The 15,302-nt window shown below is 37.9% G+C and overlaps 1 protein-coding gene across 11 annotated transcripts in view; it reads right to left on the bottom strand.

Annotated features, from left to right (window-relative positions):
* The window catches only part of RBFOX2 (RNA binding protein, fox-1 homolog (C. elegans) 2), a 203,882-nt gene extending 188,956 nt beyond the window's left edge, over positions 1-14,926 (bottom strand). For 10 of the 11 annotated variants that reach the window (XM_008589963.1, XM_008589985.1, XM_008590012.1 and 7 more), the window contains exon 1: positions 14,819-14,926. In XM_008589963.1, the coding sequence (XP_008588185.1) occupies positions 14,819-14,860 (42 nt within the window). In that variant the 5' untranslated portion in view covers positions 14,861-14,926. Of the gene's footprint in view, positions 1-14,718; positions 14,774-14,818 lie in introns of those variants that run through there. The other variant, XM_008590044.1, reaches the window with a different exon arrangement.
* Between the last annotated feature and the right edge of the window lie 376 nt (positions 14,927-15,302).

Here is a 15,302-nt window from a genome sequence, read left to right as displayed (position 1 = left end):
TAGTTGTGATATAAAATACTGGCCATAAATCCTAAGCAATGATTGATAAAACACTAACAGAAATGAAGTTGCCTGGAGAGCCTAATAAAAGACACCATGCTGACAACCTTCCCTGGTTTCGCCTGCTTAACAGATCATGTGTTGAGCATCCAGAAACTTATTACAAAAGTATTTCTTACTGGCCTCTATCACTGATAAGGGTTGGCTAGGAGCAGGGTGCTGAAAACTAGAAATGCACAATGAAGCTAAACTAAGCAATTTTTTAAAAATCCAAAAAACTACCCTGTTGTCTTTCTTTTGTGTCTAACAAAATAAAATCAGTTTCACAAAATGGAAAGGGAAGAATACCTAAAGAACAAAATAAATTCATGACACTGCAATTTGGGGAGATGAAAGTAAAAGGAAGCAAAGCAAGGTAAGAAATGAAACTGTCCTCTACAATCCTCTACAAACACAACTTGGGCAATGATACAAGCTCAGATTTTTCACTGACTTACTACCTGATTGAAAATGAATTTCACATTACCTTGCATGCATTTATTCATGAAAGGAAAGACTGATTTAGACCACACAGGCTGGGAATAAAGCAAATCAAATTCCTCAGGATATTTCACTATCTTGTCTGCAGTTAAATTACTGTTTTTCAAGTATTAAGTCCATTATTGAATTTGGATTTTGAAGAAAATACCACGAGAATTGATGATATACCTAAGGTCCATATGCTATACTACATGCAAAAATGAAACCCAGCGACAAGTGCCTCTGGCTCAAGAAGAGAGATTGCTAAGCAACCACAGGGCATCACGCTGCTTCCAAACCACATAGGGTTCAAAGTACCTAGAGATAAGATGATGGCTTATAAGGGATATGAATCTCGTAGTCTCTAACAACACGGTCCCAATATAAGGTCCAATTGGTAACTTTCTAACTGGTAGCTTTCATGCTACAATAAAATAAAACATAACTCATTCCACCTCCCATCAAGATAATCTATGACAGTTCTTTCTTACACTTACCACTCCCACCCCAAACACAGTCTTTTTTTATTTTTTAAATTAAAAATGCCCTGTTATGAGTTTCATGTTAAAATCTGACATGGAATGGCTGGACAGTTAGCTCAGTTGGTTACAGCACAGTGTTATAACACCAAGGTCAAGGGTATGGATCCTCACACTGGCCAGTCAAAAAATAATAATAATAAATTTTTAAAAATAATAATAATAATTGGGCTGGCCCCATGGTGCACTCAGTGCGGCGCTGGGAGCGCAGCAACGCTCCTGCCACGGGTTCGGATCCTATATAGGACTGGCCGGTGCACTCACTGGCCGAGCGCGGAGCGCAGCAACGCTCCTGCCACGGGTTCGGATCCTATATAGGACTGGCCGGTGCACTCACTGGCCGAGCGCGGTGCGGGCAACACCACACCAAGGGTTGCAATCCCCTTACCGGTCACAAAAAAGGTAAAATAAATAAATAAATAATAAATTTTAAATAAAATAAAATTAAATAATAATAATAAATTTTTTTTTAATGGGGATTTATTGGGTCTTCACAGCCCATCGTTAGGACACACTAAAATGTCCCCTTTTCAATAACAGTCACAAGTGTCTAAGAGACACTTAGACAATCAAACCCCTTTATTTTGCAGGTAAGGAAGCTGAGACTTAGAAGTGCCCTGTCCACAGTCATTCAACTAGTTACAGATAAAAGACCCAGAACTTAGAACTCTTGGCTCTCGAATCGTATAAACTATTCACTTCAGACTCTGCTAATTACAGCTAAATGTAATTCCTTTCACGCTGCAGCAGAGAAAGCATGAACTTTAGGAGTCAAAAAGATGTAGATTCAAATACTGGGTGTGTCACTTTCTAACTATGTGACTCTGGTCAAATTACTTAATCTCTTTGAGCCTCAATTTTCTCAAATATGCAATAGATAATATCTACTTCATAAATTTGTGATGACTAAATGAGATAATTCAGGTGAAAGTTACCTGGCACAGTACTTAACACACAAGAGCTCAAAAAGAATTCCTCCCCAACCCGCATGTCTATCAGTTGCAAATGACGTGAGAAATTATATAGTCTACGGGACTAATTCCCACAAAATATCACATTTTCAAATAATCAACCTTTATTTTTTCTTAGCTTACTCCAACACAGTTCTTTAGGAATATGTGCCAACTGGCCATCCAGCCTCACCGAAGGTGTTTAAAAACTGGATAAAAATTAGTGATGGTGTAAAATGATTCCACTACTAAAAGATAGAACAAATAAGATACCACTCAGGTGACCAAAGCAACCTTGCCTTTTGTGGCATATATGCTTAATACAGCTAAGCAGTCTACTCTGCTTTCATAAATCCCTGCTTGGCTAACACCCTCAGTTCTTTAAATTTATTTTACAAATCCACTCTGATCTCGCTTTTTTTATATTAAAATTCGATCGTGATGACATATATTTTGAAGTGCATAAATAAGAAATTTCTCCCTAATATACCCCTTCCAGTACTAAGGTTTGACTATAAATATTCTTCAGCAGTTTCCTCTTTTATTAAAAACTGTGATTAAATATACATAAAATTTACCATTTTAGCCATTTTTAAGTATACACTTCTGTGGCAGTAAGTATATTCATATTGTTGTGCAACCATTACCACCATCCATCTCCAGAACTTTCTAATTTCCCCCATCTGAAACAGTGCACCCATTAAACACTAACTCCCCATTCTCCCTCCTCCCACCCTCTGGTAACCACCATCTGCATTGTGTCTTCATGAATTTGACTACTCTATGTACTTCATGTAAGTGGAATCACATAATACTTTTCCTTTTGTGACTGGCTTATTTCACTTACAATAATATCTTCATGGTTCATCCACATTGTAGCACATGTCAGAGTTTTCTTCTTTTTAAGTCTGAATATTATTTTAAGTCTGAATATTATTTTATGTCTGAATATTACTGTATGTAAATAATACATTTTGTTTATGCAGTCATCTGTCAATGAGCACTCAACTTGCTTCCACCTTTTGACTGTGAAGAGTGCTGCTATGAACATGGGTATATAGTATCTGTTCAAGTCCCTCCTTTCAATTCTTTTGGGTGTACACCCAGAAATGGAATTGCTGGATCATTGGTATTTCTGTATCTGATTTCTTGAGGAACCACCAAACCATTTTCCACAGCAGCTGCACTGTTTTACATTCCCACCAGCAATGCACAAGGACTCCAATTTCTCCACATCCTCGCCAACACTTATTTTGTTTGTTTTTAAAGATGACTGGTAATCAACCACATTGTATATCGACAAAATAAAATAAAATAAAATAAAAATAAAGATGACTGGTAAGGGGATCTTAACCCTTGACCTGGTGTTATCAGCACCACACTCTCCCAAGTAAGCCACGGGCCAGCCCTCTGTTTGTTTTTAACAGCCATCCTAATAGATGTGAAATGTGATATTTTTATGGTTTTGATTTGTATTTCTGATTACTGATGTTGAACATCTTTTCATGTGCTTATTGGTCATCTGTATATCTTTTTTGAAGAAATATCTACTCGAATCCTTTGGCCATTTTTTAATCAAGATTTTGTTGTTGTTGAGTTGTAGGAGTTCTTTATATATTTTGGATATTAATCATTTATCAGATATATATTTTGCAAATATTTTCTTTCATTAGTGGATTGCCTTTTCACTCTGTTGATAGTATCCTTTGATGCACAGAAATTTACAATTTTGATGAAGTCCAATTTATCTACTTTTTCTTTTGTTGCCTCTTTTGATGTCATATTCAAGAATCCACTGCCAAACCTAAGGTCATGAAGACTTATCCCTAAGTTTCCTTCTAAGAGTTTTAGCTCTTACATTTAGGTTTTTGATCCATTTTGAGTTCGTTTTTATACATGTTACAAGGTAAGGATCCAACATCATTTTTCTGCATATGTCTTACTTATTTTTTATTTTTGAGGTTCCTTAGATCTGTCCATTTCTTCTGTTCATCTTCTTCCCAGTTTCTGAGGATCTGGAATTAAGTATCCATTCTATCCATCTGCTAGTTATCAATTAACTGACTCTCAGCTCCGAATTTACCCTTTTTGCCTGTTCTGTGAAAATGGACCAGGGCCCTTTAAATATTTTTCCTACGTTAGCATAAATGATGTCAAGCTCTGTCAGTAGAGGGCACAGGAGAGACACTACAGGAGAAAAGGGCTTTGCTTCCAGGTGCTTGCTCAGCAGCTCCTACAGGACAAGCAGCTTCCCTCCTTCTTTCCCAGCTCCTGTAGCACACAGCAGCCAACATCTAGCAGCTTCCCCCAGTAATCCTCTTCAGGTTGTTATGTAGCAGAGTTCCTCTGGTGAGACAACTCCCTGTGAACAGGTTTCCAGAGTATCCCAGAGGATGAATTTCTGGCAACTTCAAAAAGGCAAATTTACAGCAAGTTCTGCTGGTATGAGATCATAGGGACTTTCTTCTCTGCCATTCAAAGAGTCACAGCCATGCCCTCTCCAGCAAGGTCTAGATCTCAGCCCCTTGGGTGTGTGTGTGGGGGGGGGGGGGGGGGGGGGGGGGGACAGGAGGTTGTAATTAAGGAAGACAGCTCTTCTTAGGGTGCTTTATCTCAGCCCTAGGAGTAAATGCTATTATATATTATTGATATTAATTATATTTTATCATATATCAATCATATTAGTACTTTATATTATACCTGCTTATATTATATCTGCTGATCTTTAGAGTTCTCTTTACTTCCTACAAGTCCATCCCTCATTACTTACAATCTCCTCTTATGGTAAATAATTCTTTATATTAAATTCCTTGTCCAAATTACTGTGTAGTCTCTCTCTCCTGATTGGGCTCAGACTGATAAAAGTGAGTTGAAATGAAATATTAACAATGATGAGTATATAGGACAGACATTATACTTAGTGTTTTACATACATTATCACATTTAATTCTCACTAAAACCTGTGATATATCATTCTGTAGTAAGAAAACTGAGGCTCAGAAAAAAACTATACTATTTTCCCACAGTAATACAAATTCAGGTCTGTCTGACACTAAAGTGCCTGCTGGTTCTCTACCATGGCTTTTATTTTTCTTCACAGAACCCAGCAACACATTTTTAAAGAAACTGAACATCTATCTGCAGAAAAGAATTAATATAGCAGTTCTGACCCCTATCCTTAGAAAGAACAGCTTGCAAGGTTGGCTTTGGCTGGTGTCTGGAAACTTAGATTTCAGGAGGATTCTATGCTCAGAATTGATAAGAGCGGATCTCATCAATTAACACCTGCTTTCCTTCTAGGACTCTGGAATTTTGGTATGTACTAGGGATAGAGTGCCTATGTAAACAGGCCCTACCTCATCCCCCCAAAAAGTCTCAGCACTAAGTCTCTAACAAGCTTTCTTGGTAGACAACATTGTCACAACTCACTACTGGAGGAATTAAGCATGTCCTGTGCGACTCCACTGGGAAAGAACTCTTGGAAGCTTGAGCCTAGTTTCCTCTGGACTTCACACCATGCACCTTTTCCTTTTGCTGATCTTGTTTTATATCCTGTCACTATGATAAAGCATAACCATAAGTATGACTATACACAAAGTTCTGTAAGTTCTAGTGAATCACTGGAACTGGGATAATCTTGGGGACCCCCAAAACAAGTACTTTGTTAAATGCTGAGGACACAAAGATAAATAAGGCCTTTGCCCTCAAGGGACTTTACAGTCTATTTAAATTTCCTTTCTTTCACTTCTCTAATCTTTACTTCTTAGTCTATTCACCACTTAAAATAGATTAGATACATTTCCCTAAGCTAAATTTCACTCTTTGTGCTGAAGTGATGCTAAATAAATATTTAATAAGTCCATCAGGCAAAATGTGAGATACAAAGCTCTAATAACCTCAAAGTCTACACATATTTTCTCTTTACTTTCCCCATCTTATTGTGTTCCTCATTAAAAATAGACAAACCCTTGTACATGGCTGGTGGGAATGTAAAATGAAGCAGCTGCTATGGAAAACAGTTTGGTAATTCCTCAAAAAGTTAAATGTAGAGCTACTGTATGACCAAGCAATTCTACTCCTAGGTATATACCCCAAATAACTGAAAAACAGGTACTCAAATAAATACTTGTACACACATGTTCATAGCAGCGCTATTCACAATAGCCACCAATGTCAATCAATGGACAACCCAATGCCCATCAATGCATGAACAGAAAAGCACATTATAGTATATATATATATATATATATATATATATATACAGAAGAGTATTATTCAGTTATAAAAAGGAATGAAGTACTGATACATACTACGATATGGATGAACCTTGAAAACATACTAAGTAAAAGAAGCCAGACACAAAAGGTCACATATTGTATGACTCCATTTATATGAAATATCCAGAATAAGTAAATTCATAGAGATAGAAAGCAGATTGGCAGTTGCCAGGGGCTGGCGGGAAGGGGAAATAGAGAGTGACTACTTAAGGGATATTGGGTTCTTTCGAGGTTGATAAAAAAAAAAGTTTGAACTACACAGAGGTGGTAGTTGTACAACACTGTGAATGTACTATATGCCACCAAAATGTTCACTTTAAAAAGGTTAATTTTATATTTTGTGAATTTCATCTCAATTAAAAAAATTTTTTTGAAAAGCAATGTAGTATACAATATGGTGCAAATTAAGAAAACCAGCCTTCGTGACATTTGAATGCGTACTTGTAGCTCGGGATAAAATCATCATTGACTACAAGAGATACAGATTCAAACAAGTGATATATCTCAATATATACCCTGGAAAACTGTTCGAAGACTCAAAGTTGTTCTAAGCAATAATATGGATACTGATGCAATAGAGTATATGTACCTTTTTTTCCAAAAAACATAGAATATAAAATGTTTCTAAATTACTATATAATTTTATGTGATTTTGAATATGTATGCATAAGTAACAAAAAATATTTTAAGTAGATATCTGCCTATTTTACGAACATCCTTAAAAGCTTATGTATTCAGGTAGGCCCATCTCTTTTTTTCGAGTAGCTGGTCAGTAGGGGGATTCAAACCCTTGACCCTGGTGCACTCTAACCAACTGAGCTAACTGGCTGGCTCCGGTCCATCCTTTCAATGGAAAAATGGCATAAAGTCTTATTTTCAGGGTTTCCTCATATTCAGGCATATATAACACATATACATACTTTTTTTTAGGTCTGTTAGGATATAACCCAAAATGTTTACAATGATTATGTTTTGGTGTTGAGTTTGAGTTTATGAGTGATATGTTTTTTTGGAGGCTGGAGGGCTCCCTATCTGTATTTTCTAATTTTTCAACAATGAACATGTATTATTTTTACTTAACCATCAAAAAATGGAGATAATACCAATACCTATCTCAGGATGCTGTGAAGATTAAATGAGATAATACACATAAAGCTCTCAACACAGTATGCAACATATCATAAATACACAATAAATGTTAGACAGTATGGGTATTATGAGGTTTGTATTTGTAAATATTCCTCAGGATGTATGCCTTATTATCTATGGCAAAAACATGCATCGTAATCCAGGCCTGGGTCACCTCAAGCCTAAATTACTGTAACAATAGTCTCTTAGCTGATCCAGCAGCTTCAACCCATCCCTTCCTAACTTTCTTACTAGGGCCAGGGTTAACTACCTAAAACACAACTCATATCACTTCCATGCTAATGGCCTCCATTGCTTACGTGATTAAGTTCCCAACATCCTAATCCTGGCCTCACCTGGTCATTCCCTTTGTCTTCCCATTTATTTATTCCTTCAATCAACATTTACTGAGGGACTTTTGTGTGTCTGTTACTATGATTGGAATGCAAAAACAAATAAGTTATGGATCTTCTCTCAGGGAACTCAGAGTCTAGAAAGGGAAAGAGGCATGTGAACAAATACATTATGAACCATGCAAAAAAAAAAATGTAAATATATGGCCCAGAGAGAACAAGTGTACACAGCTGATAGAGTGAGAAAGGCAAGAAGAAATTATGGAGAAGAGAACTCACGGGAGGTAAGATCTGAATGGGGTTTGGAGAATGGCCACAAACAGCTAATTTCCAGATATAAACTTTACTCAATTTCACTTCACACCTTGGGGTGTTCTCCCACATCAACTCGAATTAAATAAAACTCAGCAAAGTACTACCTCCCTTCACAATGTAGTACTATAACTCTAGCCCAGTGTTTTTCAAACTGAGTCAAGACCCATTCATAACTTACAGAATTAATTTAAGAAGTCTCAGACATTACTTAAAAAAAGAAAAAGAAAAAAAAAAAAAGATTAGAACAGCAGTTCTCAAACTGGTCTCAGAATCCCTTTACACTTAAAAATTATTAAAGATCTCAAAGAGCCTTAGTTTATGTGGATTATAACTACCGATATTTGCCTATCAGAAACTAAAACTGAGTTCTTTAAAAAGTATTTGTTGGGCCGGCCCGGTGGCGCACTGGATAGTGCGCCGCTTGGGAAGCGCGGCGGCGCTCCCGTCGAGGGTTCGGATCCCACATACAGACCGGCTCCCGCTCACTGGCTGAGCGAGGCGCGGGAGCAACACCGAGGCTTGCGATCCCGTTGCCGGTCCCCGGTCCGGTACGGGGGCAACACTGAGGGTTGCGATCCGTTGCCGGACACGGAAAAAAGACAAAAAGACAAAAAAAAAAAAAAGAATTTGTTAGTTCATTTTAAAATACCAATAATAGGACTGGCCCTATTAGCTCAGTTGGTTAGAGCAGAGCCTTACAATGCCAAGGTCACAGGTTTGGATCCCCACACTGGCCAGCCGCCATTAAAAAAAAGAAGAAGAAGAAATAAAGAGCTACAAACTGAAAAATTACCGGAGCTCACACATGTTGGAATACAATTGAGTTCAATCAGCCAGAGTAGAGAGAACTCAATAAAAAAATATATAAAAATAAAAGACCAATAATAAACCCTCATGGTAACCTAAAAAATATTTTATAAAAGTGGTTAATTTAATTAAACAGTTTAGTTTACAAAATATTTAGTGAGAAGAGTGTCACTGTTGTACATTTTTGCAAATGTCCTTAACATCCAACTTAATAGATAACTGGATTCTCACGCGTGCTTCAGCATTCAAACTCTTTTGATATGCTATTTTGCTTGAAGTATATGAAGAAAATCTGGCATTCCACCAATATGGATTTCAAAAAGGCAAGAGTATTTTAATAGCCTTTTCACATATCTTCTTATATTCTTCTTTAATACTGTACCAAAACTTGAAAGTGACAGCTACTGAAAGGTTAGTTGCAAAGTGGCATCTGAAATCAAATCAATGAATTTTTCCATACTCTTTTATATTAAAATCCATTATTCTATCTTACACTTTAAATGCCTATGCATGATTTTGTAACATATATTGTTCATTTATAACACACTGGTTCACTAGGTTATAAAATTATAAAATATTAACACATTTCATTACATAATATCAAAAAAATCACATTCATTATTATCACCAATCACATCAGGAAAGTCTTTAAGTACTGGAGCTGTCAAGTTCATAGTCCAGAATACAAGTTTTCTAAAATTCTTATTTTTGTTTGAAAGCTCAAGTTTTATCATTGGCACCAAATATTGTCATTGTTTTCTTTGAAATGATAGGCTCACTTCATCCCCCATTTTTAATGAAAGGTCTGCCATATACCCAACTCTGCATAACCATAGTCTGTCAGTTGTTCTTTCAAGTAAAAATGGCATTCCATGAAAAAAGTGGCTAGCTCAGCTGGCAACTCAAATAATCACAAAAGTGTTTTCCTTTGAGGTAATCATCACACTTAGTATGCAGCAGAAGTGCTTTATGTGTATTACCCATTTTGTCACAGAGAATATATAAAAGATGCATAACTGAGGATGGAGAATTAATATTAGTAATAATTTTTACTGTTTCATCAGAGACATTCTGAAGTGAAACTGGCTTTCTTCTCCCCCTTCGTTAACTGCAAATGTGTGGCAGTGACAAACATAATTACTTAGTAGTCATTATATTTTTTTGGATCTGGCAATTTATCTGTAGCATAATAAGCCCATGACCTAGTTTTGACATATCACAACACACTGCATAGTGAGGTATGGGACAAAACTACAGGTGACAGAATCACACTGACCAGAGATATGTCTCTGGCAACTTACTAGCTCCATGATTGTGGAAAGTTAATTCATCTCTCAGCCTCAAATTCTTCCCCTTTTAAATGAGAACACCACCTACCTCATAGGGTTGTTACAAGGATTGATGTAAGACATGCAAAGTGACTTACATAGTGCCTGTTTCTTAACGAGGTAGCCCTGCTAAAGAACAATAATGATAACAAGAAACAATGCCTTAGTTGTATATAACACTTGACCATAAACAAAAAATACGCAGACCTGATAAGTATATGATCACAGATTTTGAAGGGACCACACACATCACCTAATTCTAATCTAGCCCCTTTACCTCCAAAGTAGCACAGGTTTTAAATATCTTTCCCATGGTTATAGACATAGTAAGAGGCAGAACTTGGTGTGAAATACATCTCTTATTCATAACAATCCTGTTAGATAGATAACATTATTCCCTTTTGATTAATAAGGGAGACTCAGGTTCAGATTCACTTAGGTTAAGTGACACGTGCAAGGTCTCACAGGCAGTAAATTACAAAAAGTGACCTGGAACCCAAGTCTTCTCATTGCAAATTTGGAGTTCTTCCAACTGTAACTTAAAAATCTAAGAATATGAAATTCATTTTGTGCAATCATTGATAATTATCTTCATCTGGATCTGAATGGAATAACAGACATAATTATGTGAATACTTACAATGACTAAATATGCCAAATGTCACCACCAACAAATTAGCTTATACTGTGATATTCAATTCAAACTGGTGTTTCACTGAACCAAGGACTCACAAGCTTTGGCATTTTTTTAAAAAGATACCTCTGGGGCCAACCCCGTGGCTCACTCAGGAGAGTGTGGCGCTGGGAGCGCAGTGGCACTGGGAGTGCAGCAGCGCTGGGCGCACCAAGGCCGCGGGTTCGGATCCTATATAGGGATGGCCGGTGCACTCACTGGCTGAGCGCGGTGCGGACGACACCAAGCCAAGGGTTACAATCCCCTCACCGGTCGCCAAAAAAAAAAAAAAAAGATACCTCTTAATTAGCCCCAGAGTATTAAGGAAATACATCCCAAAGGATCATTTTGCAGTGCTCAAAAAAATCCCTTTGAGATAGGCTAACATGTTGGATATCATAGTAATATAATAGTAAATTTAAATTAACAATTCTGTCAAAAAAGTCATGTAGACAAAATAATAAATTTTATTTTATCTGGTATATACTAGCTATTTCAATTTAGCTTTTATAAGTCTCTTCACTCACACTGGTGTTTTAACATGATGTCAAAATAGATCTGTTGCTTATTGGGTCTCAATTTTCTGATCTGTAAAATATATGTGATCACGCCTACACACTGCGAGGATGTTGAGATTAGGCATAATGTGTACAAAGCACCTAGAAGTATACCTACACTATAGGAAAAAATGCTCTTATTATAACAATTTTTATTATATGCTTTGCATTCACAACCCTGCCTTTTCTCCCCAGTTCCCTAACATCTACATGACTGAGTAAAAATGGACCTTTCTTTTTCCTACTCCCACTGTTGCTTCCAATGACCTACTGACTTCAACTGTCAACTCTCTGACCTAAACTCTCTGCCATCTACTTCTGGTGTCCCCAGAGCAAGTCGCTGAACTTCCTTTTGCTGTATTAATTCCCTGATCAGAAAAAAGATAATGCTCATTGCTTATCAATTCAATGATCTTCTGATAACTGCCATGTTAATTCTTGCTTGGAACTGATCTAAAAGACTTCAGACAAAACCATCTGAGGATTTTATGGCTCATTTTTTTCCTAAATACCAACTTTTTTTTAAGTTTATTTATTTATTTTTATTTTTATTTTTTTTACATTCTACGATGTTGTTGCAGGAACATTGTAGAATGTAAAAAAGGGGGGGGTAAGGAAATAGGGTGGGAGGAGGAGGAAGGAGGTGGGGTGGGGTTGAGGCCTGTAGTACCCCCCTCATTCCTGCAGGGGAGACCAGAGGGCTTGATCATGGCTGGGCTGGGTGCAGATGTCAAGGGGGTGTGGCTGAAGCCCTTGCCCCCCACCGCCCCAGCTCAGGAGGCCTGGGCACTTCTTGAGGCAGCTCGGTGGTTGTCGCTGGGCTGATTGTGGATATCAGGGGTGCATGGCCAAGGTCTGAGGACCCCCAACTTTTAAGAAACACAAACTTCATTTTTTTAAACATACGGTAAACTATTAAGAATTCATAAAAGAGCTGCCTCTGTCAAGTCTCATCATACCTTGATTCCTGTAGCAACTCAATTGTTCAACTCCTATAGTTCTCCCTCTTCTAGCCCTCTTAGATAATAGTCTCCATTAAGTAAAAGGCATTTTGTAGAAAAAAGGCAGAGAAAACTATAAATACAGTTTTCTGCAGAGTATGATTTTTTATAAGTATAGTTAAATACTTGAGACAGCTGGGAGAAGGGCAAGAGGCAAGAAGCCTACAGAGACGGGATGGCACAGAGACTCAGTTAGTGGCCCTTTCTGGGGGAACATTACCACTATACAGACTTATCAATGAAAGACTGAAGGAGAAGGAGAAGGGCAGGAGGCACTGCTATGTGCTAGATAATTTATATACATCACAGTATTTCATTGTCTGAGCATTATTTGCATTATCAGGCAAGGAGAGTGAGATTCAAAGAGGCTAAATGACTGGACCAAAGCCAAACAGCTAGTAAATGGTAAAGTCAGAGCCACAATTACAACTCTGTTCATTCCACTACATGATACACAGTGGCTTAGCTTAGAAAAGCATCTATAAGTAGGCCAAGCAATAGGGAAGATAAGTGCATGCTCTACTACACACTGGCTTAGCCAGACTGTTTTTCTTCCAGCAATGGAAATAACTGAGAGATAACTCATCCTTAACCAGTAGTTATCAACGAATTATCCCCACTGGTAGAAGAAAAGCAGTGTTTTCTTAAACTGTAATGTGCAGATGGGTCACTGAGTATCTTGTTAAATTAAAATGCGGACTTTGATCCAGTGGGTCTAGGTGGCTCCTACATCTCCCAATAGGGGATGAAGCTTCTAGTGCTTGGGCTACACTCAAAATTGATTTTATCCAGTGGTTCCCAATCATGGCTTACCATATGAATCATATGGGAGTCACTTAAAGGCTATAGATTTCTGAATCATATGGGGATCACTTAAAGGCTTTAGATTTCCGGGCTCCTTCCTCCTAGATTCAGTGGTGTCTGTGACAAGGCCTAGGTTGATTCTAATACAGGACTGGGACCACTGGACATACTATCTCCAGGCACCTTCTACCTCAAAGTTCTGTAATTCAAAGAAATGTATAATTATTAATGACAATAACCACAGTAAGCCCTGATGCCCTGACTGAGAACATACCAGACGTCTAAGTGCTTTACATATTAGCTACTTAATCCTCAAACTACACTGTAATGTTAGTATTAACAGAACTACCATTCCCATTTTACACGAGAAAACCAATATACCAGGAGACTGTTACTTGTCCAAGGTCAGTTAGTGGGTGGCAAGCACAGGTGTTCAGATTTGAACCAATCTAATTCCACAGAGTCCGTGCTTTCAAACACACTGCCTAACACATCTTCCCACATTATCCAATGGTAATGTCACTGATTTTAACAAAAACATCTGAGCAAATAAATCTAAATGGGTCACCTCAGAAGATGTCGCCCTGGGAAGGCTATGTTCTGCTAAACTAAATAACCTAAAGACTCTTGATCTGAAAACAAGAATGCCTTCAGAATCTAAACCTATGACTTTAAATATCTTTCACTAGGATAAAAGCTCATCATTTGAGCACAGATTTGATTTTTCAACAACACAAAAACAGGAAAAGCCAATTCAAAGATACCTAGATACCTTGAGATACCTTGTCTGAGCAAGCCAGGTAGGAATTGAAAATGTTTTCCTCATCAGTCATCTCTGAAGCCAATTCCAAATGAGAATTCTTTATGTTTTGCACAATAGTTGTATCACCAGAACCAAGGTTACTATTCTGAAGGGCAATACTCACTTGGATGCACAGGTTCTGTTATACTTGTTTTTTTAAAAAAACAGCCTCATAGCCATACCAAAAGAAACACATTTGCGCTTCACTATCAATACGAACATGCATATATGCTCAGAACAACTGTCTTGAGGCATGCAGTTTTTCTTTCTGCTGCAAAAGCAACTGCTTTTTCTTTTCAGATTTTTATTTTTTTACAAAAATGTGTTTTATTTATACACACCCATCCGTATGAAAATAAATTCCATAATCAGGCATTAATGAAGCATTTAACTGCATGCAGCACCATAAAAGGCATCGTACAAAGGCAACTATATATCCAAAAAATGCGCCCAAATACGCTCACATACAAGGGATGCAGGTATACAAAAACCTACAGGGATATAACTATAAAAAAATACTACATTTCTACATCTAGATGAGCTTCTTTGTTAAATAAATATGTCCTTTTCAACAAAGAAAATATTTGCAAATTCAGAATGATTTACAGATTTTTTTTTAAAAAAAACAGGCATTAATGCAGATCAGCACAATTCCACATAACCAACCTCTGCTTGAACTGGACTCCCCACACCTTATTGAAGCCACAATTCCCCTGCACAAACTCCCATTCCACCACCCCACACACACACCCAACTCCCCACCAACCTCACAGGGGTTCCTGGGCTGGTCCATGGAATCTGATGACATCACTCTCTCTTCCTTCCTGGAATTCTAAACCCTGCTGCTCTCCCCTTGCACACAGCTACCATCTCCATGGCAACCTCACCTCCTCTTGCTTCCCGATTGGCTTCATGGAGCAGGATACACAAAAAGGTTTTCCGTTCTCCCCCACCACCCGCCCCAAAAAAATGATGCTTTCAACAGGAACCTGAGCTAAATTTAGCTACTTGGGATTCAGAGTCCTATGACTAAGAAAACACAGAGCAATGTCCTCCTCCCTACATTCCACCCTCCCCTCAACCCCACTCCAAAGTAGCTGCTTCACTTCCTTTTCTCTGGCCCCCAACCCAAAAGCAAGTGGCAATATCTGCTGAGCATTAAAAACAACCGGCCTGCCTGCCCCACCTATAAGGTTGGCACACAGAAAATTCTCACAACCACCTCCTCCCAACAGGAGAGGAAAAAAGAA

The sequence above is a fragment of the Galeopterus variegatus genome, unplaced genomic scaffold, assembly GCF_000696425.1.
Source record: "Galeopterus variegatus unplaced genomic scaffold, G_variegatus-3.0.2 Scaffold139, whole genome shotgun sequence".
Classification (NCBI taxonomy): Eukaryota; Metazoa; Chordata; class Mammalia; order Dermoptera; family Cynocephalidae; genus Galeopterus; species Galeopterus variegatus.
Note: the sequence above shows the minus strand (reverse complement) of the source record. Positions and strands in the feature narration are given on the sequence as shown.